The sequence below is a fragment of the Hakea prostrata genome, unplaced genomic scaffold (assembly GCF_041222555.1).
Source record: "Hakea prostrata isolate BN-2017 unplaced genomic scaffold, UWA_Hpros_2 contig_26, whole genome shotgun sequence".
Classification (NCBI taxonomy): Eukaryota; Viridiplantae; Streptophyta; class Magnoliopsida; order Proteales; family Proteaceae; genus Hakea; species Hakea prostrata.
This window is the reverse complement of record NW_028291145.1, coordinates 252,512-280,438: the sequence shown is the minus strand read 5'-3', so window position 1 is coordinate 280,438 and position 27,927 is coordinate 252,512. Positions and strand designations below refer to the sequence as shown.

Sequence of the window (27,927 nt, the reverse complement as noted above, 5' to 3'; positions counted from 1 at the left end):
GGGAGAATAGAAGTGTGGGAGAGAGATGATGGAAGAGAGTTGGAAGAGAAAGCTTCCACCGACTGGGGAAAAAAGAAAACAGAGAGAGAGAGAGAGATGGAAGAGAAAGCTTCACCGATTGGAAAAAAGAAAATAGAGAGAGAGAGAGAGGGACGGAGAGAAGGAGAAACTGAGAGTTTTTTTTTTCCTTCGCTAAACCAGTCATGAGAGAGAGGCGAAGAGAGGGAGATGGAGAAAGCAGAACAGGGGTGGGGGTGGAAATGGAGAAAGCAAAACAGAGCGAAGAGAGCAGACATAATACAAAGAAAACAGAGAAAGAGAGAGAGAGAGAGAGAGAGAGAGAGAGAGAGAGAGAGAGAGAGAGAGAGAGAGAGAGAGTGAGTATCAGAAGTGAAAAAAAAAAAAAACACAGAGAAAACAGATAAAAAAACACAGAGAAAACAGAGAGGCGAAGAGAGAGGGAGAGGAGGGGAGGTGAGATGAAGTGGAGGTGGAACCTCAAAACGTGGCGGTGACGGTCGGAGTTTGGAGCGGTAGGGTTTGGAGCGAGGAGAAAGAGATTACTCAAAGGGGTTCTTAATATAAATGAATAAATAAATTAAAAAAAAAACTCTATTTCTTTTTAACATAAAAAAAAAAGAAGGAAAAGAATTAAGTTTTCTCCCTCGGGGCGGGGCCGGGGCCGGGGGTTGAGGTCGCTTACAACTCTCATTTTAGCGGCTATCCAGCGGCTGCTACTGAATGAGCACGTAGACTAAAATCTTAATCGTCTAATGTTTAAACCTTCAGATTACATTTTTCAGACCGACACACAACACAATTACAATCATGGAAGATTTTATCGCCGAAATTTGGTGATATCGCCCCCCTGGCGAACCGAAACTAGAGGGCGAAACGAACTTTGCTAGCGGAAAATCAACAATCTTCGCCTCTTTTAGTCTTTCTCTTCTTTCTCTCCGTCAATCCAAGGGAGCTCTAGGTCTTCATCAAGTGTTGGTGGGTGGTAGTATGTCTTTTACCGGCGCCCAAATCTACTTATTTATATAGGATTAGCGTTGAAGCTTTTACGGAAACCACCACCAGCAGCAGCAGTAGCCGTGGGAGAAGCAATTCGAGGAGAAGAATGGAGTTGATGAACCCAATGGCCGGGAGCTCTAGGTCTTCATCAACAATCTGTACGAAGTCTTGCAAGTCAAGCAAACTGCCTCACCGGTTGAGATCAAGAGTGCTTGCCTGAGCGTCGCCAAGCTTTATCATCTAGACGCAGCGACTTCAGGCGACTCTGCTGGCGAGAGTTCGCCCGGCCGTCCAACTCCATGGTGAAGATGAAGAGATGAAGTTCAATCCCAAACCAAGTGTGTACACAACCCCAAAGAGAAGAAATTACTGAGGGTTTTGGGTTACGTGAAGGGCTGGATGGAGAGTATTCACTATTCAGTTGAGTGACTTCACATGGAGGCTAATTATGAGGGTATTAGGCTGCGTGAAAGCTTGAAAGTGGTTTGGCATTCACGGTAGGTTTTCCTTTTTTTAATTTTTTTAATTTTTCTTATTCCGATATGGGAAGTTGGAACGAAAAATAGATTTCGCCGATTTAATGGTTTCGGCTACCACCGAACTGCGACATCTCAGCGAGATGTCGTTCGACTCGTTCCTTGATTACAATTACCCGTGGTCTCTACCCTCTTCCTTAGCCCCAGCCATTTCAGATCTCTCTCACTGACGAACGACTCTCACAGTTACCGGGGCTGCACTGCACTCGGTTCTTACCATAGATTTTCCCTGCTTGGTCCATGGCAAGCCTTACCAGCAAATATAAACATCAGACATCACACTCCCCCTGCACCAGAACACACCAGATTGGCGCCCTAGCTCTGGTCGCTGCGACATTCTTCGTCACGAGAATCTTCGATCAATCATCAAATGCATGTAGTTATTCATATGGGAAGCCGAAGAGCTCCTTAGTAGAAAATGGTGGCTTGATTTCGTGGCCTGACAAAAGTTACGGGTCACACCTCTTTTTCAAGATTTATGTCTATGATGAGCGGGAGATTGATGGGTTGAAAGAACTAATGCGTGGGAGAGACGGTAAGATCTCTCCAGAGTCGTGCTTGAAAGGCCAATGGGGAACTCAGGTGTTTCTTCTCTCTTTGCGTATTTTATTTCCATCATCAAGACTTGATCCTTCTATATGAGTTAAATTCATTTAAAATTGTTCAATTCCGCTCCTTCCAAACACATTGAGGTTAATAGTGGAGTGAGATTAACTTTGCTCCCCATCTCCCACTTGGAATTTAATTTTCATTTCTCGGATGTTCATGTGTTCGACTGAAAGTGCTGCATTACTCTAGTTTTAATTATCTTTCTTAACCCCGAAATTTGGTAGGTAAAAATCCACAGATTTCTGCTCCAGTCCAAGTTCCGCACATTGAAGAAAGAGAACGCGGATCTATTTTTTGTTCCGAGTTATGTTAAATGTGTTCGGATGATGGGAGGTTTGAACGATAAGGAGATAAATCTAACATATGTGAAGGTAAAGTGATTCTTCACGAAAATTTATGGGGTGTCCATTTCAGTCTCGTGTATAATCTGCGATTGTATGAGAACCGGCACTATAATCGTGGTCATTTATCGACCCTCAGTAACCATTTACTGAAGGTGGCAGAATTCCGATACCAAAAATGTTATTGAAGCTTTTTCCTTGTGTTTATAGTTCTGATTGATAGTTTTTCAAGGATACAACTCGTTTTTAACTGGAGCTTGAGTTTGATCTGCTTCTCTGCTGCTTCCTTCATTCAGGTTCTAAGTCAAATGCCATATTTTCGACGTTCAGGTGGCCGTGACCATGTATTTGTCTTCCCAAGGTACACTTTTTCATTCCATATTGCTGTGGTTATGTCTCCTGTGTTGCTGAGCTTTTCCAGTTGATTAAGAAACTGCCTCGTTTTTTATATGTTCCTATTTCGTGTGTGAGATTTTTCTCACGTGTCATTGATGTACTGATATATATAAAAAAATTTCAGGTGTTTGAGGTAAAAGAAATTTTAAGGAATTAGGCAAGACGCCAGGTTCATATAGGGTCCCACTAAAAGTTTGGAAAAGTACACTTTGTAACTGAGTTGATTAATGAAATTATAAGCACAAGAAAATGCATATAAATAAAGGAGAAACAATGTGGTTCCAGTTCATAAAAATAATTGTGATATTCATGGCTGTAGTAACTAATAATTTGAAAGGTATATGTTAGAAGGGTAGGGTAGGGAAACCTGGCCCATAAAAAATTTGCGGCTGACACTAATTCTTGATAAGGCTAGAAGCCCATTTTTGAGATGTATTAGGACTCCTAAGTTCCTATCTTATTCTGAATTGTGTTCCTGTTTTGATAAAAATAAAGCTATTGGATTCTGGAGGATTGACAATTTCTATGTGAAGCTCCTAAGAAGATTGAGCTCTCCTCTCCTCTCCTCTTCTCTTTTTTCTTTGTTTGGACAATGTAAAACTAATGAGTCAACACTTTGAAATTTTAGGCAAGGAGTTATTGAAACCCACTTGACTCAAGAAACTATTATTACAGAACCAATTTGGTTTTTATGCCAGGTAAATCAACTAGAAAAAGCTTATTTTGTAAGATAAGTATGAAATATTTTAGGGACTGCGGGAAAGATTTCTGTATGATGATTAATCACTTATGACATAGTCCTAAGAGAATTAATGTAACAAATATTAGAGAATTAAAGTGTCTCAAGTATTCTACCCAAAAAAAAGTGTCTCAAGTAATGTGCGGATATAGTTAAAAAAAGTTTTAGTATTAGTAGAACAAAAGCATATTATTTGGTATGTACTTTAGTTACAATAGAATGGATAATGATTCGAGATTTGAGAAAGTTACTATTTGAGGCATTTATTTGTAGCCATATATAAAGAAGGGAGTAATAGGGGATGATGTTACACAAAGGATTAAATAGGATTGATGAACAGGAATGGTGCTTCTGGAGTATTGTGTGATCAACATACTCATATACAACTTAAAGGAATAGTTTATAGGACAATCAGACAATTGACTATGATGTTTGGTGCAAAATGTGTGCAGTTAAGAAAGCTCATCTGGATGAACTTAGTGTAGCTGAGATGAGAATATTGAGATTGATGTGTTGTAAAACTATACAACAACAACAACAACAATAAGCCTTGTCCCAACTAAATGGGGTCGGCTATGTGTTGTAAAACTATGAAGGATAAAATAAGGAATGAACAAATTAGAGATAATATGGGAGTAACTCCAATAAATGATAAGCTGCGAGTATTCATTTGAGGTGGCGAGGCCATGTAAAATGGAAGCCTTTAAATAATCCAGTATGGAGTAATCTGATTAAGATAGAAGGAGCTAAAAGAGCCAGGGCAGACCTAAAATGTCTTTAGGATAACGCTGGAGGAAAAACATGCATAGCTGAGGCCTTGTAATCAAGTATCGAAATAGAGCTGATTGAAGGCTAAGGATCCATGTATCTGACTTCTATTTAGTTTGGCATGAGGCTGAGTTTGGTTAAGCATCGTGCTTCTAGTGTGGGTGATTCTTTTATTCTGTTATACACGAAAATTGTTGCTTTAAAATAATTAAAGAAGCATAAACCATTACCAGAAAAGGGTCAACGTGGTCACACATTTTGAGTTGAAAAGAGAAGTTACTCAGGAAATTGATTACTAGATGTGATTCAGGTGGTTTACCTGACAAAAAGTGCTTAACTTCTCCTAAACACCTTGACGTCTTTTCTTATTTTCCCTTTGAGTGGTTAAAAATGAACCCTGGTTTCTTACTGGAACAACTTCTTTAGGCTAGCTGCCTGCTTGTCTGCCTGTGCGAGAAAAGATATTCTGTAAATTTTTTTCAGTTTAATTGTAAGTGTCCTAGATGAAACTATCTGGACTTCCTTTGAGAGAAAACTTATGCTTCTTAACCTTTTCTTTGTGTGCTTGGCTATTGAGGAAGCAACTGTCTTTCCCTGTCGGCCTAGATCCACCCTTTTAGAAAAATGTATCTTCAAGTATTGATGGAGTCATGGAACGATGAAGGCAAGATATGGGAATTTGATATGGTTATGTAGAATTTTGTTGGATGAGGGATTTCCAATGTCAAGAAGTACAAATGTGGTTCTCAGAGCTTTCTAAGTGTAACATTTAGGTTCTTATTTTTCCACTGCATGGTCATATTTGCACAAGAAATTCCTTGGTTGATCGGTGCTTCTTAAATTAACAAAATATATTGGTAGATATTGATTTTGTCACCAACTACCACTATTCTACTTGGACTGATTTATGGTTCTCTATGAATACAGTGGTGCTGGGGCTCACTTGTTTCGTTCTTGGGCGGTCTACTTGAATCGATCTATTTTTCTTACTCCGGAGGTAGGTTAGTCTTCATATGGCCTTTTTCTGAAAGCATATCTGAAGTCAGTAATTGGATTGTGAAGTACCATTCTTACCGTGGTAGGCTTAAAAAATGGAAGCTGGATGAGTTTCTATTGCCCAAAGTACTGCAAAGTGTTCCAAATTGTTGGGTATCATGTGTGATAGGCTGTATGTCTTGGTGTTAATAATGTGGCAATTTTTCCACTTAAACAGCTATTCCTAATTTAACTTTTGATCCACTCTGACTTCGCCTCATGTAAAAAATGAAAGATGTATCTGAAGGCGGATGAATTGGAAATGCTAAGCTTATATACTCTTACTTTGAGGATTCATGCAAGCTACTGTAGCTAGAAAAGCACAACCATGAAAGGTCAAACTCTATAATGGTTTGGTAACGGCCTTCATCCAATGCCCAACATAGTTTGAGACTTCCTCTGGGGTATAGCTTTTCTTGCTGTCGTGTTTACTCATTGGGGAAGTGATGTAAACCTAGGTTTTGGGTTAGATAATCAGGATCTTCTAGAATGGAACCAGCACTTTTGGAGGCTTCGGTTGATGGGTTTAGAGGTCTAAAACCCTACTGTAATGGGTAAATAGAACTTAAGTTTGGTGGATTTCAAGTTTCAAATTTGAATTTTGAAATTTAGGGTTTCGGATGGGGTTGGGAAGGGGCTAGGGTTGCTGTTTCTGTAATTCAGAATTAGTAATACTACTAATCTGTAAGCTAGAAACTGTTTCAGAGAAAGGGGATTAAGTTTGGAAAAGGTTAGGGTTTTCTTGGAAACTTCAAAAATTCTGCAACTTTTCCAAGGAAGAAGATGAAGTGCAGAAATTCTAAACACCAGAATTTGGGCTGCTTTGTTGGTTTTAAGATTAGGACTAGGTTCTGTAGTCCTAGATGTTCCTATAGAAGGTATAAATGGGGCCTGGGGATGAGGGAATCCAAGTGGTGTTAGGACTGAAAACGTGGGGAAGAAGAAGGCAGCTTGCGGCTGCGTTGGTAGGGCTAGGGTAGGGCTGAAAATAAGGGGAAGGGCTGAGGATGTTGAGGAAGGGGTTGGGGATGGTTCAAACTTACTTGTGAATGGATGCTTGGCTGGAGTTGCAGGAGAATGCTTGAAGAAGATGCTGAAATATCAGAATTGAAGAAGATAAGAGCTTCTAGTAAGAAATTTGAGAAGCGTAGGATTGGATGTAGTCCCTCACTCTCTCTTTGGCCTCTTACCCATAGCTGTCACCCTCTCAAGGCATCTCATCCTCAACTGAATCACACAGCTTCATGAAGAGAACTTCAATTTTTTTCTGGGGGTAATGACCGTTGGTGTGCTATCCATAGAGAACTTCAAATATAGATCCAGTTGGCAATAGGATAAATCTACGGGTTTGGCTAATTAACAAATATTTATATTTTAAATTAAAATGGTTTTTTACATGGATGGAAGAGTTTTATGTTTTTCTGTCTCAAGGAAATGATTTGGTCATTATAGCTGTTAGATGGTATGGATTTTCCTGGGTTATTATCTAGAGTATACATGTCAGGAAGTGAGATAATTAGGCATCATTGATTGTCATATTGAGAAAATTATAATGGGAAACATTCTTCTATAACGGGAACTGCATTCCTGCCTTCCTGGATCATCTCGTAGTGTGTTCTTTTTTGGTTAAGTCAGGGAAATTTTCATTATGAAACTTCTATTTCATATCATGTGATTTTATGGCAGAATTTTTCTATCAACTTTGCTGATCCATGAATTTTTATTACTGTGTTTCATTCACATATTCTGAATAGTTCTAGTTGTGTATTTAGAGTAGATACAACTGGTTTTCCAATGATTCTCAAGGAGCCGGTTTGGCTTAACATATGCATTTATTGGTCACTGCAGGGTGATCGTACAGACAAACGAGATACTAGTGCATTTAATACATGGAAAGATATCATAATACCCGGAAATGTTGATGATGGGATGACCAAACATGAGGCTACCTTAGTTCAGCCTTTGCCCTTATCAAAGCGCAAGTATTTGGCTAACTACTTGGGCCGAGCTCAAGGAAAGGCTGGTCGTCTTCAATTAATAGAGCTTGCGAAGCAGTTCCCAGATAAGGTTTGTTTTTCTCCCATGGTTTTGTAGTTGCTACGATTTAGATTGATGGTAAATATTAGTTACATGCTTTTCATTCTTTGTTCTATCATTTTATATTCTTATTGCTATTTTAGTCCTTACTATTACTTTCATTGTTGTCTGCTGTTGTTATAGTACTTTTTATCACAATCAGCATCATTGACAGAAGGGGGATAATGTGCCCATATGTCTGTGGTAAATTGGTGTCTTCATAGGATGATAGGATTTCATTTGGTCGACTCACATGGAAAGACAATTTTTAACACATTTCAGGGGCATGTTGAACCCATGGAGGCCTATATTACCTAATATGGTTTCTGTTATGCAATCAATGAACTACTAAAACTTGTATGGTGTACCTAATAGGTTTTTTTATTACGCAACTGATGCACTTTCCCCTAGTCTTCATCATGAGATAATTTAGACAGTTGTTGGGGGTGCATTTATCCTATTCAAACGGAAATTTTTTGGTTACAGGTCACTATTTATACTGTAGAAACCCTTCTCTTGTTCCATAACAGGTGACCTGAGGTGTAGGAGGCGACACCCACACATTTATGATTATGTTACCAACTTACCATAGGAGTAATAATTTTATATAGAGTTTTTTATGTACGGTTCCCCTTGGTGGACCATAAATTAATGTTGGGTCCCCTTAGTGCAATATATTACGTGTTGGTCCCAAACAGACTAATACCGTTAGCCACAGTTAGGTATTTTCAAATTTTAAATCTGGAAGGACCAAAATACCCCTCAGGTTATTTTATACAATGTGTTATGACTAAAATATCCTTTACTTAGTTACAATATATATATATATATATATATATATATATATATATATATATATATATATATATATATTTTTTTTAAGATCATATATTAATTAATGCTTAATGGCGAAAATTTTCTCTTTTTAAAACCATATATATTACTTGATGCTTAAATCTAATTATCTTTTTTAATCATTATTTTATTACCTATTGTTCCACCACCGTCACCTCCATCTCCGGTGAGACTAACTCTGCCATTGAAGATGAATAGACAACATCTACCGCTGTTGAAGGCTATCGGTGAGTTTAACTTTGCCGTTGAACACGAACAAACACCCCCACCATTGAAGGATACTAATGAGATTAACTCTACCGTTAAAGGCTACTGGTGCGAGTAAGGCTGTTGTTGACGACCAGCTTCGTCCTAGGTAAGCCCTAAGCCTTCAACCGCGACATCGTACCCACCACACCTTAAACAATTTACAGCCATAGTGGCACCCTGTGTTGCAACAATGAATGTGCCCCCAAGGTGCTCGACAAAATGTCTGTGAGAGCACTCGTGCCCATACCCATGCACACACCCATTGCTTGCACCTACACACACACCCATGCCGCCCCTGGACCTGCTCACATGCACACGCCCCACCTCCTCCCACACCCATGCATGCATGCAGGCCCACTAGCTACCCCTGCACACACGCACGCACACAGCCCAACCCTGTCCCTGCACCCACCCTAAATAATAAAACAGATCAAAGTAGCATATGATGTATGTTGGTTAAAGTTCTATGGACTAACTGACCTCCGTAGACATCGATAACTTGGAGGTATCAGCAGTAATTGAAACTATGGAACAAAATTCGACCGAAATTAACGAAATTTCGATCGAAATGGCCTGCATATTTTCAAATCGAAACGAAATGCAAGGATAGGCACGAAAAGTGTCCTGTATCGTATCGTATTGACTGAAATTTTGGTCGATACGATACAAAATATCGACCCAATATGATATCGAGCCGAAATGACACAATGGTATGCTATAAAGTGTCCATTTTCAACCCGTTTTTCGACCTATTGTCAATTTCTAGCCTATCAAGCCATATCGCCTCAGACATTTCGACCCTCTTTTCAATTTATTTATTTATTTTATTTCTCTTGATTTCATCCCTCTTTTCGCCTAATTTCTACAACTCCATTTCATTCAAACACTAGATTTGCTCCTCCATTTGTGCATTTTCTCAAATCTTGTAAGGTGAGTAACCAACTTCCTCATTTTTTTATTTTTGTTTCATTTGTGCACTTAGATCTTCTTGGATTACTTCCAAATTTAAGTATGTTTACTTTAGATTGTTGATCTATGAATTTGTAGTGTTAAAATTAATTTTTGATTCTTCTTACTATTTTTTTTTTTTTCTGTTATTAAAACTTATTTAGTAAATTATGTATATTGCTAAAAATGTATTTGTATAGTAGATGTATGAGCTTCAAATTAATGTATGTGAGTTGAGACACCATATTGCTGTGATGGTGTTGAATCAATTTTTTTTGTTAATTATGTAATTTTACTGTATTTATATATATATATATATATATATATATATATATATATATATATATATATAAATATAATTAAAAAATATTTAAATATTTAAAAAACAAATTAATTTCTGTTTTAAATTTAAAAATTGAAGGCTATTATTGGAAGCATGTATGCAATTTTTGGAGCATGTTGTGGAGCCTTTTAAGATAGTTAGTGTGTATTTTATATATTTTTAAATTATTTATATATTAAAAAATACTTATATATTTTTTTTTATATTTAAAAATAGGAAGTTATTATTAGAAGCATGTATGTATTTTTTTGAGCATCTTGTGGGGCTTTTCAAGGTACTTAGTGTGTATTTCTTGTATCAAGCACTCTTTTTCTTGTATTTGGTAACATTCTCGCTTCTTCTCTTATGTAGTATATACTTGGATGTTACATTTTCAATGGTTTTTTTTGGTAAACTAATAGTTCTATAGTGTTTATTATGCTTAAAATAGATAGTATACAAGAATTCAAATCATTTTGAGTCCATTTGAAGCCCGAAATTGAAGTTACAATTGTCAGAAAAAAAGTGTCTAGTTTCGGCCGTAATTTCGACCGAAATATCGAAATTTAGGCCTTTTGCAAGGTTGAAATTCCAGTTTTGACTGAAATTTGTTCCTTGATCGAAACCGACTGACCAATAGTTAATTGGTCTTGATTTTTATTTTTAGGAATAATTAGCTTGTTGATGGTTTTGGTCTGGCTCAATATGTGTTGAGGTCCTAGTCAGCCCATCTGGAATGATGATATGACCCTGATTTCTCTTTAGATGATTCGTTCTGGAACAATGAAGGATAGAATCTTGGGTTTGTCAAAAGACATGTGAAGCTTATGCACTGGAGAAGAAATTAGAGACTGGAATATCTTTTGTCCAATCTCCTGGGAGCAATGGTTGAATGCTGTCCTTTGAAAGGAGGCAGAATTCTGGAGAAATCAGAAAACCTTGTTGTGACAAAATTGTGGCATGTCTATGGGCTTGCTTTCTATTTATTTGTAGAACCACCAAAATCCAGATGTCAGACAAAGAAATGTGCCCATATTTGATTTGGTTCCTATCATACAATGTGGGTTCTCTGTGTTTATCCTGGTTCATCCATTGTATTATATAAAGGCATTTTTAACTTCCACCTACTGTTCTTGTAAATAAAATATTAAAGGAAATTTTTTTTTAATAAGATATATGTGATCGTGTCGCTAACCAATCAAAAATAAAATCCTATACTAATCTAGCAAGCAGAAAGTATGAGGTCGAACTATGGGGAACTAAAAGGCTAAGTTACTAAGATTGAATTCAACAAAACTAAATTTAAACTAAATCTATTAATTAATGCAAAAACGTTAACTATGAATATGTGAAGATCTTTGGGATTTCGAATCCCCAATGCTTTTCCCTAATCGATGTAACTCTACACTTCAAAGCAAATTAGGGATGGTCTTCCTAGATATGCCCTATCTTCGCAAGATTATCGTCCTTCGCGGAAGCTTGGCACGCTTAGTTCGCTGAGCTATAGAACATCTTTGGCCAAACTCAAACACAATCAACTAGAAGATATAGAACAATCAAATTAATGAAATAATCATGGTTCATCTACATCCCAAAGAAAAGGAACTAGCTACTCATTATTACAAAGTTCATAAGAAAAATAAAGATGAAACATAGGGAGGGAGGGAGGGAGAGAGAGAGAGAGAGAGAGAGAGAGAGAGAGAGAGAGAGAGAGAGAGAGAGAGAGAGAGAGAGAGAGAGAGCCGCATTCGCCGTCTTCTTCTTCTCTGTGGTTGGCTTTTCTTTTATGTCTCTCGCACACAATGAATCCCTCTCTTTACCCGTCGATTTGACCTTAATTCGTTCGGATTTTGGAAAAACTCAAAACTAGAAAGTTGTAGATATTTTCAATATCGTTTCATAGCATCTTGAATTATCGCAATACAACCTCATACGAGAGAGATATGCCCAAAATACTGAAGGTAGGTCTGTTTACCCGATTTTCAGATTTATTACCAATTTTGTTTCTTAGACCTCCACCTGTTTCAGATATGCACAAAAATACTCAATTGGCTTTCTTTAATTAAATAAGTATGGGGAATTAAATCAAATAAATAATGGTAAATGCATGCTTATCAATATGTGTTGGGGGAGTTGAAATCAGAATATGGAACACTTGAAATCCTTTAAATGACGGCAGCATTAAATAGAACTGGCAAATGTAGTAATGGACATCAATTATTTGACCACTCATGGACATTAAGTTTGTAGAAAAGTACATCATTTAGAAAAGAAATAAGCAAATTAGCCTTCCAAGTTATGTGTTCAGAGATTCAACTTGGTTTCTTTCTTCAGACCAGCAGAAAACCAACTTGGCTTCTTTCTCTTCTTGTTGACTGACCTGGTCTCTCGTGGATGATGAAACATAACATTCATTTTTACCATGCCATTTATCACAGCAGTATTTACTAGAGTTCTCATTTTCCCCCCTTTTCCTGGGGAGGTACTAGTGGTTTCCCAAGACCCATCATTCTCCTCTGTTTTCTTTGTAATGTTCCAGATAAATGTTTGTTATGTGAAATTGTTGGCTCAAGGTTCACAGTTCACACAACCTTGAATCTGATAAAGCAAAAGCAGAAGAATGGTTATGGTTACTTTAAATTTCATCTGAACTTTGGATGTAACGTGTTGGTTAATCATGATGCCAAGTGAATTCTTACTATGATTTTCTGATATAAACCATTGGTAGTAGTAGACAAAAATCACAATTGGTGAAGAACTTCTGAGATAAGTGACAGAAGGTAGAAGACTAAATTCGGTCATTATCCCCCAACAAAAAAGGGAAAACAACATTTAGTTATAGTGTTTTCATGGCTTTAGGGAGATCCTTTGTGACTGCTTTTTGAGGATTGAAGGACTACATATAAGTGACCTCCTAATATGATTTTCAAATGTTACCATTGGAAGTAGTAGTAAGAAAGTCAAGAATAGTTCAGAACAACTTCTGAGGTAAGTGATGGAAGGTAGAAGACTAGACCAAGTGTGTTCAGCAATCTCCCAATCCTGGTTAGAAAGAAGACATCAGCAAGGAAGATTCAGAAGTTTATGCTTAGAGATATTGCCAAGAGTTTGGATCAACATATGAATAGGGTGTAAAACTCAAGGTAATTGCTTTGTTAGATTATATACTGCAATGAGTTTCTTTGTTTGACTGTCTCAGAATAGACAAACTTCGTTTATCTCTATCATCATTTATTGATTGGAATTGCTACACTTGACAGCTAAAAGGAAGCAAGAATGACCAATATGGGTTCAGCATAACACATTTCAGTTTAAAGAAGTTGGATCAATGGCCATGCTACTAAGTTTGGTTTCAACATCAACTACTGTGAAATTAAATTTGAATACTTTGGTTTCTGCATGCAGGGCTTTACAGCAACAAATTCTACAATATTTCCCCAACCACACCCCTGCCCATCCCCCTAACCCTTGCTGTTGCCCCTTATTAGGTACACTGGCTTCTCTTTGCTGCCTCTTCCTTGCTGCCCTGCTGGCATCCCTTTTCCGATTCCTTGCTTTCATCTTCTCCATTACTTTTTCTTGAATAGATTGTGGAGCAGCCCTCCTTCTTCTTGCCACCCCTTTGGAAAACTTGGCTTCCCTGTGTGCTACCCTACAGCAAATGCATATAAAGGGTAAGACAAGTGTAAGTATAATTTGTTAAATAATGGAACTGAACGTAACCTAATAAGAGGGCCAGCATTTGTCTATTTCAACAATTGACCCAGAATTTGCAATCTTGCACCTCCTGGTTCAACCGTCTGGGTCCATACACATGCTACTACCAATACGACATTGAATTTCTACAATAAACTGACCACTACTGGTTCTCCAATAACAGATTCATACCTTACTTTTCCCGCACCAACTGGTCTACCCAATGTATCGGATTTCACTTAGAAGTACTAATCACGAGGGGAGGAAAATGCAGTGATGCTTATAGCTTGCAAATATATTCAGTCAACGCTAATATTATAAAAAGAATATCAAAGGTATATGGCATTCTTATATAAAATCATCCTACACAACTTCAACTTCAGACCATACTTAAATTCTACAAAATCTAAAAGCAAACATATTAATTGACATCAACAGGTTTTCACTAAATTCAAGAATTCACCCTCATCCAAGCTAAATGGGGTTGGCTTCAAGGATCCTTGTGATGATTGAAACTTAATAAATAAATAAATGAAGAATATCAAAGGTATATGGCATTCTTATATAAAATCATCCTACACAACTTCAACTTCAGACCATACTTAAATTCTACAAAATCTAAAAGCAAACATATTAATTGACATCAACAGGTTTTCACTAAATTCAAGAATTCACCCTCATCCAAGCTAAATGGGGTTGGCTTCAAGGATCCTTGTGATGATTGAAACTTAATAAATAAATAAATGAAGATAGAAAAACATCTGCAGAAAAACAATAATGGATACCCAAGTATGCGTGTCTTTTCTCACAACTTTTAGATCCTTTTACTTATGAAATATGGAACTGAACTGTTCAAAAAGGTTCTGAATTGTTACTGAATACAACCCTAAAAGGAGATTGTAAAAGGGTAAAAACCAAGGTTATTAAAGCGGCAAAGCAACCAAAGCGATTGGGGCTCCATCTTGGCGTTTAGGCGGCAGTAAAGCGACAAAAGCGGTTTAATCAATATTTTTAATATAACTACTTTTTAATACAAATACTTTTTATAATAAACTAAAGTACTAAACAAACATTCAACAATCACATTCATAACAATAAAAATAATAAAAAAAAAAAAAAATTCAAGAATCACAATTATGAAAAATTATCCGAAAAAAGATTAAAAACATAACTTCATCTCATCAAGCATCATAAGATTCATAACAATAATTATGTAGTATGTACTATATCAATAATCAATGTGAAAAATGAAAATGAAAGTAGTAATTTTACATTCTTACTTACCTCTATGATAGTGTGACGCCAAATAAGTGTCTTGTACTCTTGTGCATAGATCAGTAATCAAAATTGATGTAATTATTTTTCCCTTTTTTAACCAAACAGTGCCAACATGATAAATTAATGATCTCATTATTTTGATTTCCAAGTCATTTTTTTTATTGATTCATTGATTATCAATATTGAATATGGCTCATGCTTCATATTCTGTTGCCAACAGGCACTTTGGGCCTCGAAGTTCATTTGCAAATTGGGCCTCGATTCTGAAATGCTCACATATTTAAATTTATATACGGTATTGTAGAATAAATTATGATTAAAAAAAAGAAAAATAATATGCACAAATTACAAAATGTAAAAAAAGTGGTTACTTTAGCATTTAGGCGGCAATATGGCGCAAAATGTGGCAAAGCGGTAGTGCCTAAGCAAAAAAGCGGCAAGAAATCAGCCCGTTAGTTAAGCGGCAACCATGGTAAAAACTGCTAAGGTACAACAAGGAAAAAGTGTCTCGGGTTTGCTTCTAGGTAAGGTCTCCAATGAAGGAGTCATTCTTTCAGGGAACCAAAAAAAAAAAATGAAGGTAAGGGGAGAAAAGGTTCAGGTCAGAACTGGTATAGGTTCCTTATTTAATTCTAGGTCACAGAAGAAGGCAAGAAAGAGGGCAGCTGTTTGGTCCATTGAGCTTTCTTCCTGCTACCTCTAACAGTACCCTTTTTCAATATAAATAACCCTCACTAGCCTTCCAAATTTTGAAAAGGAAAGATCTGAAGTCTACATTTTGCATGTTTGATCCATAAAGAAGTAAGCCAGATACTCATAAATATATCACTCAAATACTGTTACATGTTCACAAAGCAGCCCACTAATCATAAGCATTGATAATAACAATCTATGAAATCATAGTGCAACAAATGTACTTGGAGGGGTACAATCACAGTGCTGGGTGTGGGGGGTATGTGGTGCTGGGTGGGGTGTGGGTGGGGGCGCTGGGTATGCCTGTGTGCGTTGCATTGTCGAGCACCATGTGTGGCGTGCTACCAGTGCATTGTCTGAGGTTTGAGTGAGCATTGGGCGTGCTTGTGTGCGTTGCATGGTGCTCACACAGGCAATTTGTCGAGCACCATGCATGCACCCTGTGTGGCATGCTACCGGTGCACTGTCTGAGTGCCTGAGTGCCTGAGTGAGCGTGTGTTTGTGTGTGAATGGCCCAACAAGGGCAACCATATGCAGACAAGCAAGTGGGTGTGTGTCAATGTACCCTAAACCCTAATCTTACTGATACAATTCGATCACATACAAGTGTTGCACAAGAAGTATTCGGTGGTCTACGAAACACCTACCAATGACCACGGTGAAGTTTGCAGACGTCAAGTGGAGTGCGGTGAGACTTGCAAAGGGAGAGGGAGATCACAACTTCAAGAGTTGGAATAGTTGCTTGAGAATTAAAAAACGTCCAGTTTGGTAAGGTAATAGGAACGTTGGCATTAGAAAGGAAACTAGATCTATAATGAAGGGTATTTTGGTCATTAAGAATTAATTAATATATAGTTTTAGAAAAATATATATTGTGAATAATTTAAGGATATTTTAGTCTTAACACATTATATTGGATAACTTGAGGGGTATTTTGGTCTCTCCAGATTTAAAATTTGAAAATACTTAACGGTGGCTAACGGTGTTAGTCTAGTTGGGACCCACACATAATATATTGCACTAAGGGGATTGGGGGACCCAACATTAGTGTATGGTCCAGTAAAGGGAACCACACGTAAAAAAACTCTTTCATATATTATGTTTTGTGCAGCATAGAAGACGTATCAGTGGAATATAATGTGATTATGCTAGGATTGGCCTAAAATTTGAGAACAACATATAATAAGCAAGGCATGATCAGAGTATTAAAGTATTCATAGAAAAAACAAAGCAGTAAACATAAAGAACTGTTTGATTGTGAGGACTGATTAGACTGTTAGTGTGATAGCCTTATTCTATGTAATAATAACTTACAGGACAACTACATGCCCTTATGGACAGAATACTGTTATTCACATATCACCCTGAAATTTTAAAATGTCAACTAAGATTTGTAAGGTGTCAACAAAGTGTGTCGTCGCCTTGGATGCCTAGTTGATGCCTTACCAACCATGTTTCTCTTCTTGCTATGATGGACAACTTGACCTTGCGGGCAACTGCTTGTTATTCATGATGTTTGGTTGCTGCTCTGCTTCAGGATTTTGTTCAGGCTCTTTGACGACTTGATATTCTCAATATTTTGTATTCACTTTGTTTTCATTCCTACAACACCAACATATGGATTGGGATGTGCAAAAGAGTAGGAGTTTGATATCTCCAACAAATTTGGGTGTGAGAATTTGTCTAGTATATCAATGCTGTACTAGAATTTTTGTGTTCACAAAGTTTTGGTGTTTTAGTTATATATTCTTTTTAACATAATGATGAAGAATCAAAAGGGAAAGTACACATGGATTCAATATTAAATGAGAAAATTTGTGCTATATCCATGTAGTATCAAGAACAAAAAGGGGCAGCCTAACCATGTGTGCATGTGCAGACAGAGTAGGTTATTTCTGTTTGCAAATAACTAATCCTGGATATGCTGCTATTTGCTATCTAGGCTGCTGTTTTTCAAAATCACTGGTTTGGCTTTTAAAACTAGGCCATACGAGAACTACTAATCCTTGGATATGTTGGTGTTTTCTGTTTAGGCTACTGTTATGGCTAATTGAATGACTGTGGCTATTAGAACTCGGTCAGCAATTTTAGATATTTTAGATAATTTTGTGCTCGAATGCTATCCATTCTTTGATTGCATGATCCCACTTGATGAGTTGCTGTTGCTGTTCACCGTCAGTACTCAATTCCATTTATTAACTTAAGTCCTTGCAGAAGTGCTGGTGACTCTAATTCTATGAGTTTCAGTTCCTTTTATGATATACTTTAATATCCCTTTAAGAAGGCAAACTAAATATGCCCAGTGAGCCCCTGCTGTTGTTATGAAGTCTATTGTTTCTTGGCTGAAGTAGAAAGACCCAAGAGCTCTTTGCCTATTTACTTGTATTTAAATGTTTTTGATTAATTAGATTGGTTTCTTGGTGACGACTTTTTGCACTCTGGTTTCTTCAGTGTTGTATTAATTAACATGTCAATTCTATAAATCATGCATATTTGATATTATGAACAGCTGGAATGTCCAGAGTTGAAGTTCAGTGGTCCTGACAAATTGGGAAGGACAAAGTATTTCCAGCATCTGCACAATGCAAAGTTCTGCTTAGCTCCACGTGGCGAGTCATCATGGACACTTCGATTCTACGAATCGTATTTTGTGGTTTCTCTCTCTCTCTCTCTCTCTCTCTCTCTCTCCTTGTGAGTTTTTATATATTTGTGTGTGTGTATCACTGTGGTTAGTAGCTAAATTGTAGGCTGATTCTTCTTTTTCAAATGTCCACCTTTTCCTTTTGACCTTTTGAATAGAGCCATTCTAGCATACTTAAGACTTAAGAGTACAGTTCATGTTCACCAAGGTTAGAGTCGTTGGCATGAGGCAAACCCTAATAACTCAGATTAGGGGTTTGTTCCTGTGGCCTAACATAGGAAAGAACAGTTGCTTGGGGTTGTGGATTTGAGCCTAGACTGATGATAGGTTTGCCAAAACAGAGTCTGGTTACTGAAGAGGTTACAGTATAAAGGAATTGAAACATAATGGAAACAGGATAGGTATAGGAATTGGGAGAAATCGATAACTCTCAGGCTAAGGCTTAGTGCTGAAATGCTATCTGAGTCTCTGTTTTATTAGGACCGTTAAGTGATCATAATCTCTATGAAAACTGAGGGTTTTATTGTGGTGTGGTAGAGCTTGTAATGGGCTGCAGTAGATAATAACAATGTAGCATAGAGAGAATAATAGGAAAAATGCATGTATGAGAAACATAAGATGAAAACAGAACATTCACACAGTGAACCTTAAGCAGGAAAATTTTAGCCTGTTGCTGGTTAATGAGGACTAATGTATAGGACTAGCAGTACTTGAACAGAACTTAGAGGACAGACAGAGGAAAACAGAGTAGCTAAGACCCCCTTATGGTTTAAATCCACCCAGTTGGCCATAGAAAATCCTTTCCAATGCTTAAGACTTGCCATTGGGAATCCAGTCAAATATCAGAGTTCACCTCCAATACAATCAGTGAATCCACATTGAAAATATGCAAACAGCAAGTTTTGTTATCAAAGAGAATTGCTTTATGTAGAAGGGCAAGGGTGAACCTCTTTTTAAACGGAAGACTTAAGTAGCCTTGTTATTTAGACACCACATACTAAACTTCTCTAATGCAATCATAAATGAAGAATATAACTACCCTAACCTCTGAAAAGTCTCTAGAAAACTACCTAAAAGGAAAATCTTACTCTATGTCCAATTTGAAAACAAGAAACTCCAGCTTGGACTGAAAAAAAGGGAAACTGAATTTTGACCTTAAATCTTGTCTGTCCTTCTAAAAAGATCCAAAATAGAAAGAAAAACTAGTACCCAATCTCATACACGATCAAGTCCTTGTATTCAAATGAACTTTGTCCATTATGAATGAAAACCCAAGAATGGTCAGTCCATGACCCATATAAACCCATATACTTAGAATAAAAACCTATGCAGACCCGATTTAGTTGGACTGCCTGCATTGAGGTGAGGTGGGGTTCATGTTCCAAATAGTTCACGCGTCTCATTGATATACTTCCAGCCTAATAATGTAACTAAGATAGAACTATAAGACAGCAGAACTGAAAGCAAGGATTTGGAAGTTAGAAACAATCAAAACATAAATTTGGTTATAGTGCTTTTGGTTTGGTTTTAGCATGTTTCGCCATATTAGAAAGTTGAAAATGTCACCTACCACCAGAAGTCTTGTTTTTATTATTGATTTGGGAATTTGTCATCTTTTTTGTATTTTCCCCCACTTTTAATGACTTTTCATTGGATTCAAATAGGTGAGGTATTTTCTTATTAATATTATTATTTTTTGATCAAAGGGGTATTTTCTTATTTTATCAGTTCTATATAAATCTTTTTTCAGCTTAATGATATTTAGCATAAATAAGGGCAAAGGCTTTTAATGACACCAAAGTATAAACTGCCCAGACACTAACAGATCTGTCAGGATTCCTAGGCGGCCCCCTATGCAAGGCCATGACAACTATTCCTAATGCAGTTATGTAATAAGGATCTAAACAGAGGTTGATTTTATACAAACTTACATGGATGTTGCAGACCACCATGATAAGTAACAAAGATTAGTCACATGTTTCTAACTTTCTACAACTTAGATGCATGTTTGACCCCTTCAGTGTAATATTTCTGGGTTGAAACTTGAAAATTGAAAGTATGGGAGACCTAAACCAGTGTAGATCAATTGTTTGCCAATTTGGTAACTCACAAACTTACATGGTCTATTATCCTTGCTGAATAATGACATTAGCAGGCCCCTTTTAAATATTAGAAGGTTCAGGAAAGGCTTTCGTTTTGTTACAAAAACCATATGTTTTTCTTGAGCCATAGTATCACATAAATAACGGGCAAGGTGGCCAGTATAGTTTTTTCTCTAAAGTGGGACCACTTTGGTTCTTGCAGAATGCTCTCTTTGACCTCATGATTGAGATCCTTGTTCTATTCCCTATGAAAGGCAAAGTATTGGAGGATCTGGTCTTTTTTGACGACATTATAGGCTGCCTTGTATTAGTAGATGCCTTCATTATAATTGTGGCTATCCTTTACATGTTAACGACCTCTTCTATCAGCTCATCAAGTAACAATTTCTCAATTTGCCTACCCACCACATCAATTTCATCCCCCAATTCCAACCACATCATTTTTGTCCCAAAACCTTTTGTGCCACATCATTGCTTCCTTTGTTGTCCTTGGTTCACCAACTACTTCCAAAGCTCGTTGGGGCCTTAGGATGACGCCATGTGGAGGAGAGAGAGTATTAGGGTTAGTTGAGGGATAATAAGGGCGTACCAGGTGCCGAAGCTCCCACACTGTGGGGTCTGGGGAAGGGACTTTCTAGGCAGCCTTACCCCTGCTTTGCAGAGAGGCTGATTCGAACCCGCGACCTCCAGCACACAATGGAGAGACTCCACCATTGCGCCAGGCCCGCCCTTTCAATTGAGGGATAATAAATAGAAGGGAAATTGAGTGGAGAGGTATCGAATGTTATGTGTGTGAGTTTTGGGCAGCCGTAGGTTGAAGGCACCGTGAGGTGTTGTGGGGTGACTGACACCATTAAAACAAGTTCTATCTTGTCAATTTCTTGTGTTTTCGTATTAATTTTGTTTATGAATTAGAGGGTTCTTATCGACTGGCACCATTAAAACCAGTTCTATCTTGTCAATTTTTTGTGTTTTCGTATTAATTTTGTTAATGAATTAGAGGGTTCTTATCGACTGGCATCAGAGCAGTTCGATCCCAGGGAAGTGATGGTATTGCCACTATTTTCAGGCGAAGAGGATGTGCAAAGTTGGCTACTGCAAATCCTGTTGTTTTGCTGGGAACACCACATCGAGGATGACCAACGGTTGGGCATAGCTCTCCAACACTTGGAAGGAGACGCATTAGATATTTAGATTGGGTATACGCAAGGTCTTGGCCGGTGTTTGATTGGGTGAGTTTCAGAGAAGCCCTGCAAACTGAGTTTGGCGATGGCCACGCAATGGAGGTGAGTGTGATTTTGGATGTCAACCAAGAAGAAATTATGGATGCTAATGGAGTGTTGGAAATGGGAGACCAAGCAAAACCGATGGAAAGAACGCCGAGTGAAATCGCCAGAAGAGATTGATCGATTACTACGGTGGTCCCATGCCATACTTGGAGAAGAGAGAAGAAGAGAATGAGAGTTTTGGATGTCGATGCTTGCCAGTGTAAAATTGCAGCAGCAGAAAATCACGCCATTAAATTGAACGGCAACAAAGAACAGAAGCATAGAAGGCCAAGCGCGATTGGCGGAGACCAAAGCAGGCGGTAGCTAGGGTGTTTGCTTGCAGAAAATGGGGAAGAAGACGCTGGAGTTCGAGGGTTTATGGGGTTAGTTTGGCTCATTCAAGCCGGTTCGTGGGTTTGGTCCACACCTTAAGGGCCAAACAAATTCAGGTACACTTATTCTCAAACATAGGTCCCAAGCAAAACCAAATTCAAAGATTGGGCTGCTAGGTTCCCAAAGAAACCTCCTTGGGCCCATTCCATTCTCATGAACCAAAGCCCAAATCATTCCATCAACGCCCAACCCATTTCTCTTTACCCATGGTCTGTATTTGGACACCACCCATTTAAAAGACCCACCTTGGGCCCAACCTATTTCATTAAACCCAAGCCCATCCTATCTCATTAGCCCAATCTCCGATCCATTTTTCTTAGCCCATAGTTTTTAGTGGTTAGGCTCCACCAATTTAAAAGCAACACTATGGACATGGTCCACTCTATTAACCGAAGCCCAACCCATTTAGTTTATCCCATACCTAGCCAATCTCTTTCAACCCATGGGTTTAAATATTTGGACCCCACCATTTAAAACATCTATCATGGGCCTGGCCCATTTTGTTACACCAAAGCCCATTTCCTCTCATTTCCAATTTGGGCCTAAATAATCTTAAACAATCAACAAACCAGACCCAAACCAAGCACTTACCGAACCAGGATCTAACCGAACCACAAAAGGGGGAAGTCAAGTATGAGGCGAGAATGGAGTAGCAGCATTACGATGGGTGTTGGTTTCGTTGCCAGCGACAGAAGTTTCAAGACCCAGTGTATTGCTCCAAGCTTTGATGCTATTTCCCCAGTCTTGTTTTGGGGCTCTCGCATAGAGGACTGATCGCAAGTTTGGGGCGGTAGTATTGAGGAGGTTGCTCATGCGGTGAAGCACATGGACCCGATGTTTGTCATAGGGTTAATTTCTTTCACAAAGGGACAGGATGCTTGACAGAACAATCCTCTATTGTTCTCGGGCAACTTCTCTACAATTCACGAAGGAGCTTTTAGACCAAAAGCTTTGGAATTTGGGATCGATGCTATTCTCTCATCGTCCTCTTCAGATTTTACTCTTTAGACCATTGCAGTGGAAGGCGATCATGGGGCCAACTTGGTAATGCTTGCGAAGAATGTTGATTTTGAGAAGGTTTACTTTTCAATGGTTCCACGGTTCTCAGCTTTTGCCACTCGGCATCAGATTCGTTTTGATGATGTTTTTGGGGTAGTTATGATTTTGGCAATGACTGGCAGTGGCAAGACACCAACCTATCAGGTCACCGGGATGGCGATTCATATTGTATGCGTGGCCTTGACTAGCAGTTGCATCGTTGGAGATGGGTCTGCTGTTGGGTTTTAGAGAATGTTGCCGAGATGGCTTGGCTGTGTGGCAAGCATGTGAAGACTAAGCTTCAATTTTTCCTTCACCTTGAGGACAAGGTGAATTTTGAGGGCCGGTAGTGTTAGGGCCCTAGGATGATGCCATGTGGAGGAGAGAGAGTATTAGGGTTAGTTGAGGGATAATAAATAGAAGGGAAATTGAGTGGAGAGGTATCGAATGTTATGTGTGAGTTTTGGGCAGCCGTAGGCTGAAGGGCACCGTGAGGTGTTGGGGGTGACTGGCACATTTAAAACCAGTTCTATCTTGTCAATTTCTTCTGTTTTCATTTTAATTTTGTTAATGAATTAGAGCACAAGAGATTCTTCACACCGAGTAGTTAGTCTTCTCACTGCTAGCTTTACCCAGGGGTGTGGGTCCAAACATGGCTGGAGAATCTCCATTAATCCATGGTTTATTCTATCAAATAACAGCTTCCTTTCTGATCTTGGCCATGTCAAATGTTCACCGCACTTTTTCTCAAGTCTCTTAGGGATCCACAGGGCATTCTAGTGAGTACCAAGATTCCAAAATCATTTGGCGATCCACAAAATGAAACCCCGATTTGACAAAAAAATCAAGAACATAGAAGTAGTCTCGATATTTTCTCTTGCTCAATATGCCCAAATGTTCACCCTTCTCTTCTAAATGACCAACAAGTTCTTCCCCAATATGTTCATCACTTGACACCTCTTCTGAATGACCACCAGATTTTCCCCCAGTGTCCTCATCACGTGACAAGCATTTTTATTCCATCTGCATATGGATCTGAGCTCTCCAACTTGAGAAGTTGAAGCTGCATCCGAAGTCCTATAGCAAAAAAGGTGCAGAGTTTAAAGATGAGGACAATGTGAATTATAACATGTACATACAAAGGATCCATGTCAGTTTGTCTATACCATTTAGATCAGTACTAACCCTCCTGAAGCACTCTGAACCAGATAAGGTATCTTCCTAAAATGGACGCTCCAGAACTGAAACTGGACTAGGCTGATCAACCACTTTTGATCTAACTGGAGAGTCTGGCTCGGGAACGAACAATTTGGAGACCCCGGTCCTTCCTCATTGGATTGGTCTGGTGCTGCTTGCAATATAATGCCATTCCAGGGAAAAAAGATAAGAGTCAGAGTAATATCATGCAACTGAGTTAACCAATGGGGGAACTTAGTGAATTGTGGCAATGAATCTTAGAAAAGTTTTGTGAAAGCTAAAAGAAGTAGCCAAAAAGCATCTTAAACAACATGGCTAGCTAGCATACTTGCACAACATACAGCACAAGTAAATCACAAGAAATCTGATTCGTAAGCCTACAGGTTAAAGGGATAAGGAACAGTTTGAGCTTCAAAATCACATGGACTGTCGGGAGCCAAATGCTGTAGATCCTAAGTCATTTCACAGACACTCTTTATTTGAGAGGTTATTTAAATGGATCACTCATAAATTGTCTTTTCTATGCACCGGCTTGCAGTTTGTATTGCCACCTGGATCTTGAAAAGAAACCAATTATGGAGTTTCAAAAGAAAAAAGCGTAAACTAAAACCATCCAAACAATAATGAGGTGGTGCGTGAAAACAAATGTTAAGAGATATTTCGGTTAGGCACAAATATAATTAGGTATTTGAGAATGAGTTGGGTTGAGATGGGAGGAGTTTTATCCTCCAACTTGATGCGTGGTTTTCTAGCCCACCAAGATTGAGTTTCCTCAATGATGCTGATTGAGGGGTCCATGGTCATCTTTGGACCATTGGGCATTTGAGCTAGTAAGAAAAGAATAAGTCGTTGAGATGGACAAATTTGGATAATGACTGCTCTGCCAAATATGTAGGATCTGTGATGAACAGGATATACCAGTTGGAAACTCTACAATTCTAATGAATTTTGGACAGAATAAGCGGAGAGGTTGTGTAGCATCCAGGCACATACCGGCTTGTTTAGACTTGGGAAAATAAAAGCACCATCATAGCTCACAAGGATTTGGGAAAAACTGAAATTCCAAAAGTAACAGAGGAGCCACTCAATAAGCCTATCATGGATGGAACCAGTTGAAATCAATGGCTTGCCTTATGTTGAATGGGTGGATATGTAAATAAGGGGATTGATTTTTGGGGAGAATAATTCTTACCCAAAGCTGCACCTTGGCTGGTGCTAGCAATGAATATTGCTTCAGAGTATTACCCAAAGGATGATCTTGTATGTATTATGGTTAATGTAATTGTTGTTGCAAAGGATATTACTTATCAGAAAGATTAAAACATTTGATTTTGATAAAGAATTACAAAACTATAAACAAAACTACTTCTTGACAAAACACAATTCTTATCCTTATAGAGCTTTTAGCTATGAGGTTGTATTATATGAGCTTTAACCTACAAATAAGTTGTTGTTTATCTGTGTGCTGCCTAAGACGCAGGCCTCAATGCAATGGTTGGTGGCCCACAGTTGCTTGTAGTCAAGATATTGACACAGCCTCTCAGCAAAAACTGCTGGGTAGGCTGCGTCGGAAAATTGTACTCCCCCAAGCTTGCTTGTTCAGAAGCCTTGGGCATGAGGTTCGCCCTTTTTAGCTGTGTGTTGTCTCTGCTGTTTCAGAATTCATCACCTTTTTTGTGTCCTTTTCCTTTGTTTTGGTTCCGGGGTGGGGGCCACAGTAGTTTTGAGGCCCATAAAATCTTTAATGTTAAGCAATCAACATAATGGTTTTTCAATTTAATTAGGATAAAAAAAAGTATCTACATTCGGGAGCTGTTTGTGTATAATGTTTCAATCATTACATGGTTATGTCATTCTTCGTATTTAGCTTATCTTTCAATACTCTTAACTATCAACAACTGTAATTCCTTATTCCCTCCAACCTCTCCCCACCCCAACCCCCACCAAAGAAAATAAAAGAAAAAAACCTCCCTTTGTTCAGATAGATCTAAGGGATTACCATGGCTCTAGATAACTTTGGCATATACCTTTGTACTAGAGACACAAAGGCCTCCGTTGAACATTTTCATTCATCATAAAATGACTTCCCATTAAAAAAAATGTCATAGATGGAGCTCTACTTATGTTATAAATTATTTTTTACGTAGGGACACCAAATCTATTTCCCGTTTTATAATACATATTATGTCTAGTAGTTACCAATTTATTTTTATTTTAAGACGCAGTTGATTTCATGAATGAATTTCTTTTTCAGAAAAACACAAATCATACCAAAGATTGTCTTACTGTGGCTGAAATGGGGTTATCAAAATGGATGACTAAGTGAAAACTAAAACGATGAAATAAGAAGCAAAAAAATTAGTGCTAATTTACGAATAGCTCAAATACATGATTAGCTGCAAGAAAGTCATTTAATGTTGCATAAAAATGTGCAAGAGAGGCCTTTGAATGCTCCACTATGAATGGTGATTTCATTTAGATTGTAGAAGCTAAAGGAGTCGACAGTAGGTCTAAAATGAGCATCGCAGAAATGGGGAGAAAGACAAGCATGGGAGGACACTTGTCCTGTACACATGAATTTGCATAAATGTGCACACACACTTGAGCATGAGAATCACTTTGTATGAAGGAAACATTTGTAAGCTAGGCGTGTTTTGAGTTTAATAAATGTTCATATGAATCAGGAATGTGTTCCAGTAATCTTATCAGATCAGTTAGAATTACCTTTCCAGAATGTCATTGACTACACAAAGATATCAATCAAGTGGCCATCAACACGAATTGGACAACTCTTGGAGTACCTAGAGTCAATTCCAGGTTGATCTGAACTTGGCATCTATATGCACTTAATTACATGCATGCCATAACACTCGTTGCTTTGTTTTACTTTTCAGATGAAGATATAGAGAGAATGATTGCCCGTGGCAGACAGGTGAGGTGCTTATGGGTTTATGCTTCGGAAACTAAAGAATGCTCGGCGATGCTTGGCATAATGTGGGAACTTCAGAGGAAAGTGAGGAAGTTCCACCAGTCGGCAGAAACATTTTGGCTACATAATAGATCAATTGTAAACAGAAATTTGGAAGATTTTGCTAGTTGGAAACATCCAGTGCCTTTGCCATGATTTTGCTCAAACACTAAGTTTGTAATTCTGGTTGGTTCTTTTATAATTATATTCAGTGGAGATTTGCTAATTGGAAACATCCAATGCCAATTTTAAGTGGTAATAAACCCAGTTTGCACGGTTCAAAATGAACATATTTGAAAAGTTTCAAAATTTATCGAGTTCAGCGGAAGAAATAATTAAACTAAAGCAGTTTTATTTTGGTAACTCTCTCCTGGGCAATAGCCTTTGCTTCAGTTTTAGAAATAATGGGAGCTATTTAGTTTTGCTCCAAAGACTTCTCAAAATGCCAAGTGATCTGTCTCCTTCTACCGTCAATGGATGCTATAACCGCATTCCATGTATCTGCAGGAGGTTTCATCACATACATCTCCATCTCCCATTGACGGTGCCACATTCTCTTCACAGGAGTTGCTCTAGTCATATGGAACATTTCTTGATTCAGTAAACCCATCTGTATAATATAATGTAATATACAAAGAAAAGAAATGAGTTCTAACGAACTCAATAAAGGAAAACACCTCACATACATGTCGACGGTGTATCAAGTAAGCACAAATGTAGAGAATGATATGCAAATATATGGATGTAGTTATAAGTCTAACT

The 27,927-nt window shown here is 38.1% G+C and overlaps 1 protein-coding gene across 2 annotated transcripts; it reads left to right on the top strand.

Annotated features, from left to right (window-relative positions):
• The first annotated feature begins 1,667 nt into the window (after nucleotides 1-1,667).
• LOC148999198 (Exostosin family protein) lies at nucleotides 1,668-27,927 on the top strand. 2 transcript variants are annotated; one of them, XM_089141386.1, is made up of 8 exons: nucleotides 1,669-2,135; nucleotides 2,387-2,533; nucleotides 2,800-2,864; nucleotides 5,334-5,403; nucleotides 7,290-7,508; nucleotides 18,068-18,211; nucleotides 26,882-27,014; nucleotides 27,092-27,920. In XM_089141386.1, the coding sequence occupies exons 1-8, from the start codon at nucleotides 1,794-1,796 to the stop codon at nucleotides 27,319-27,321; spliced, it is 1,350 nt and encodes a 449-aa protein (XP_088997512.1). In that variant the 5' UTR covers nucleotides 1,669-1,793; the 3' UTR covers nucleotides 27,322-27,920. The 2 variants fall into 2 exon arrangements, with proteins under 2 accessions (XP_088997513.1, XP_088997512.1); XM_089141387.1 differs by lacking the exon at nucleotides 18,068-18,211 and having other exon boundaries at nucleotides 1,668-2,135; nucleotides 27,092-27,927.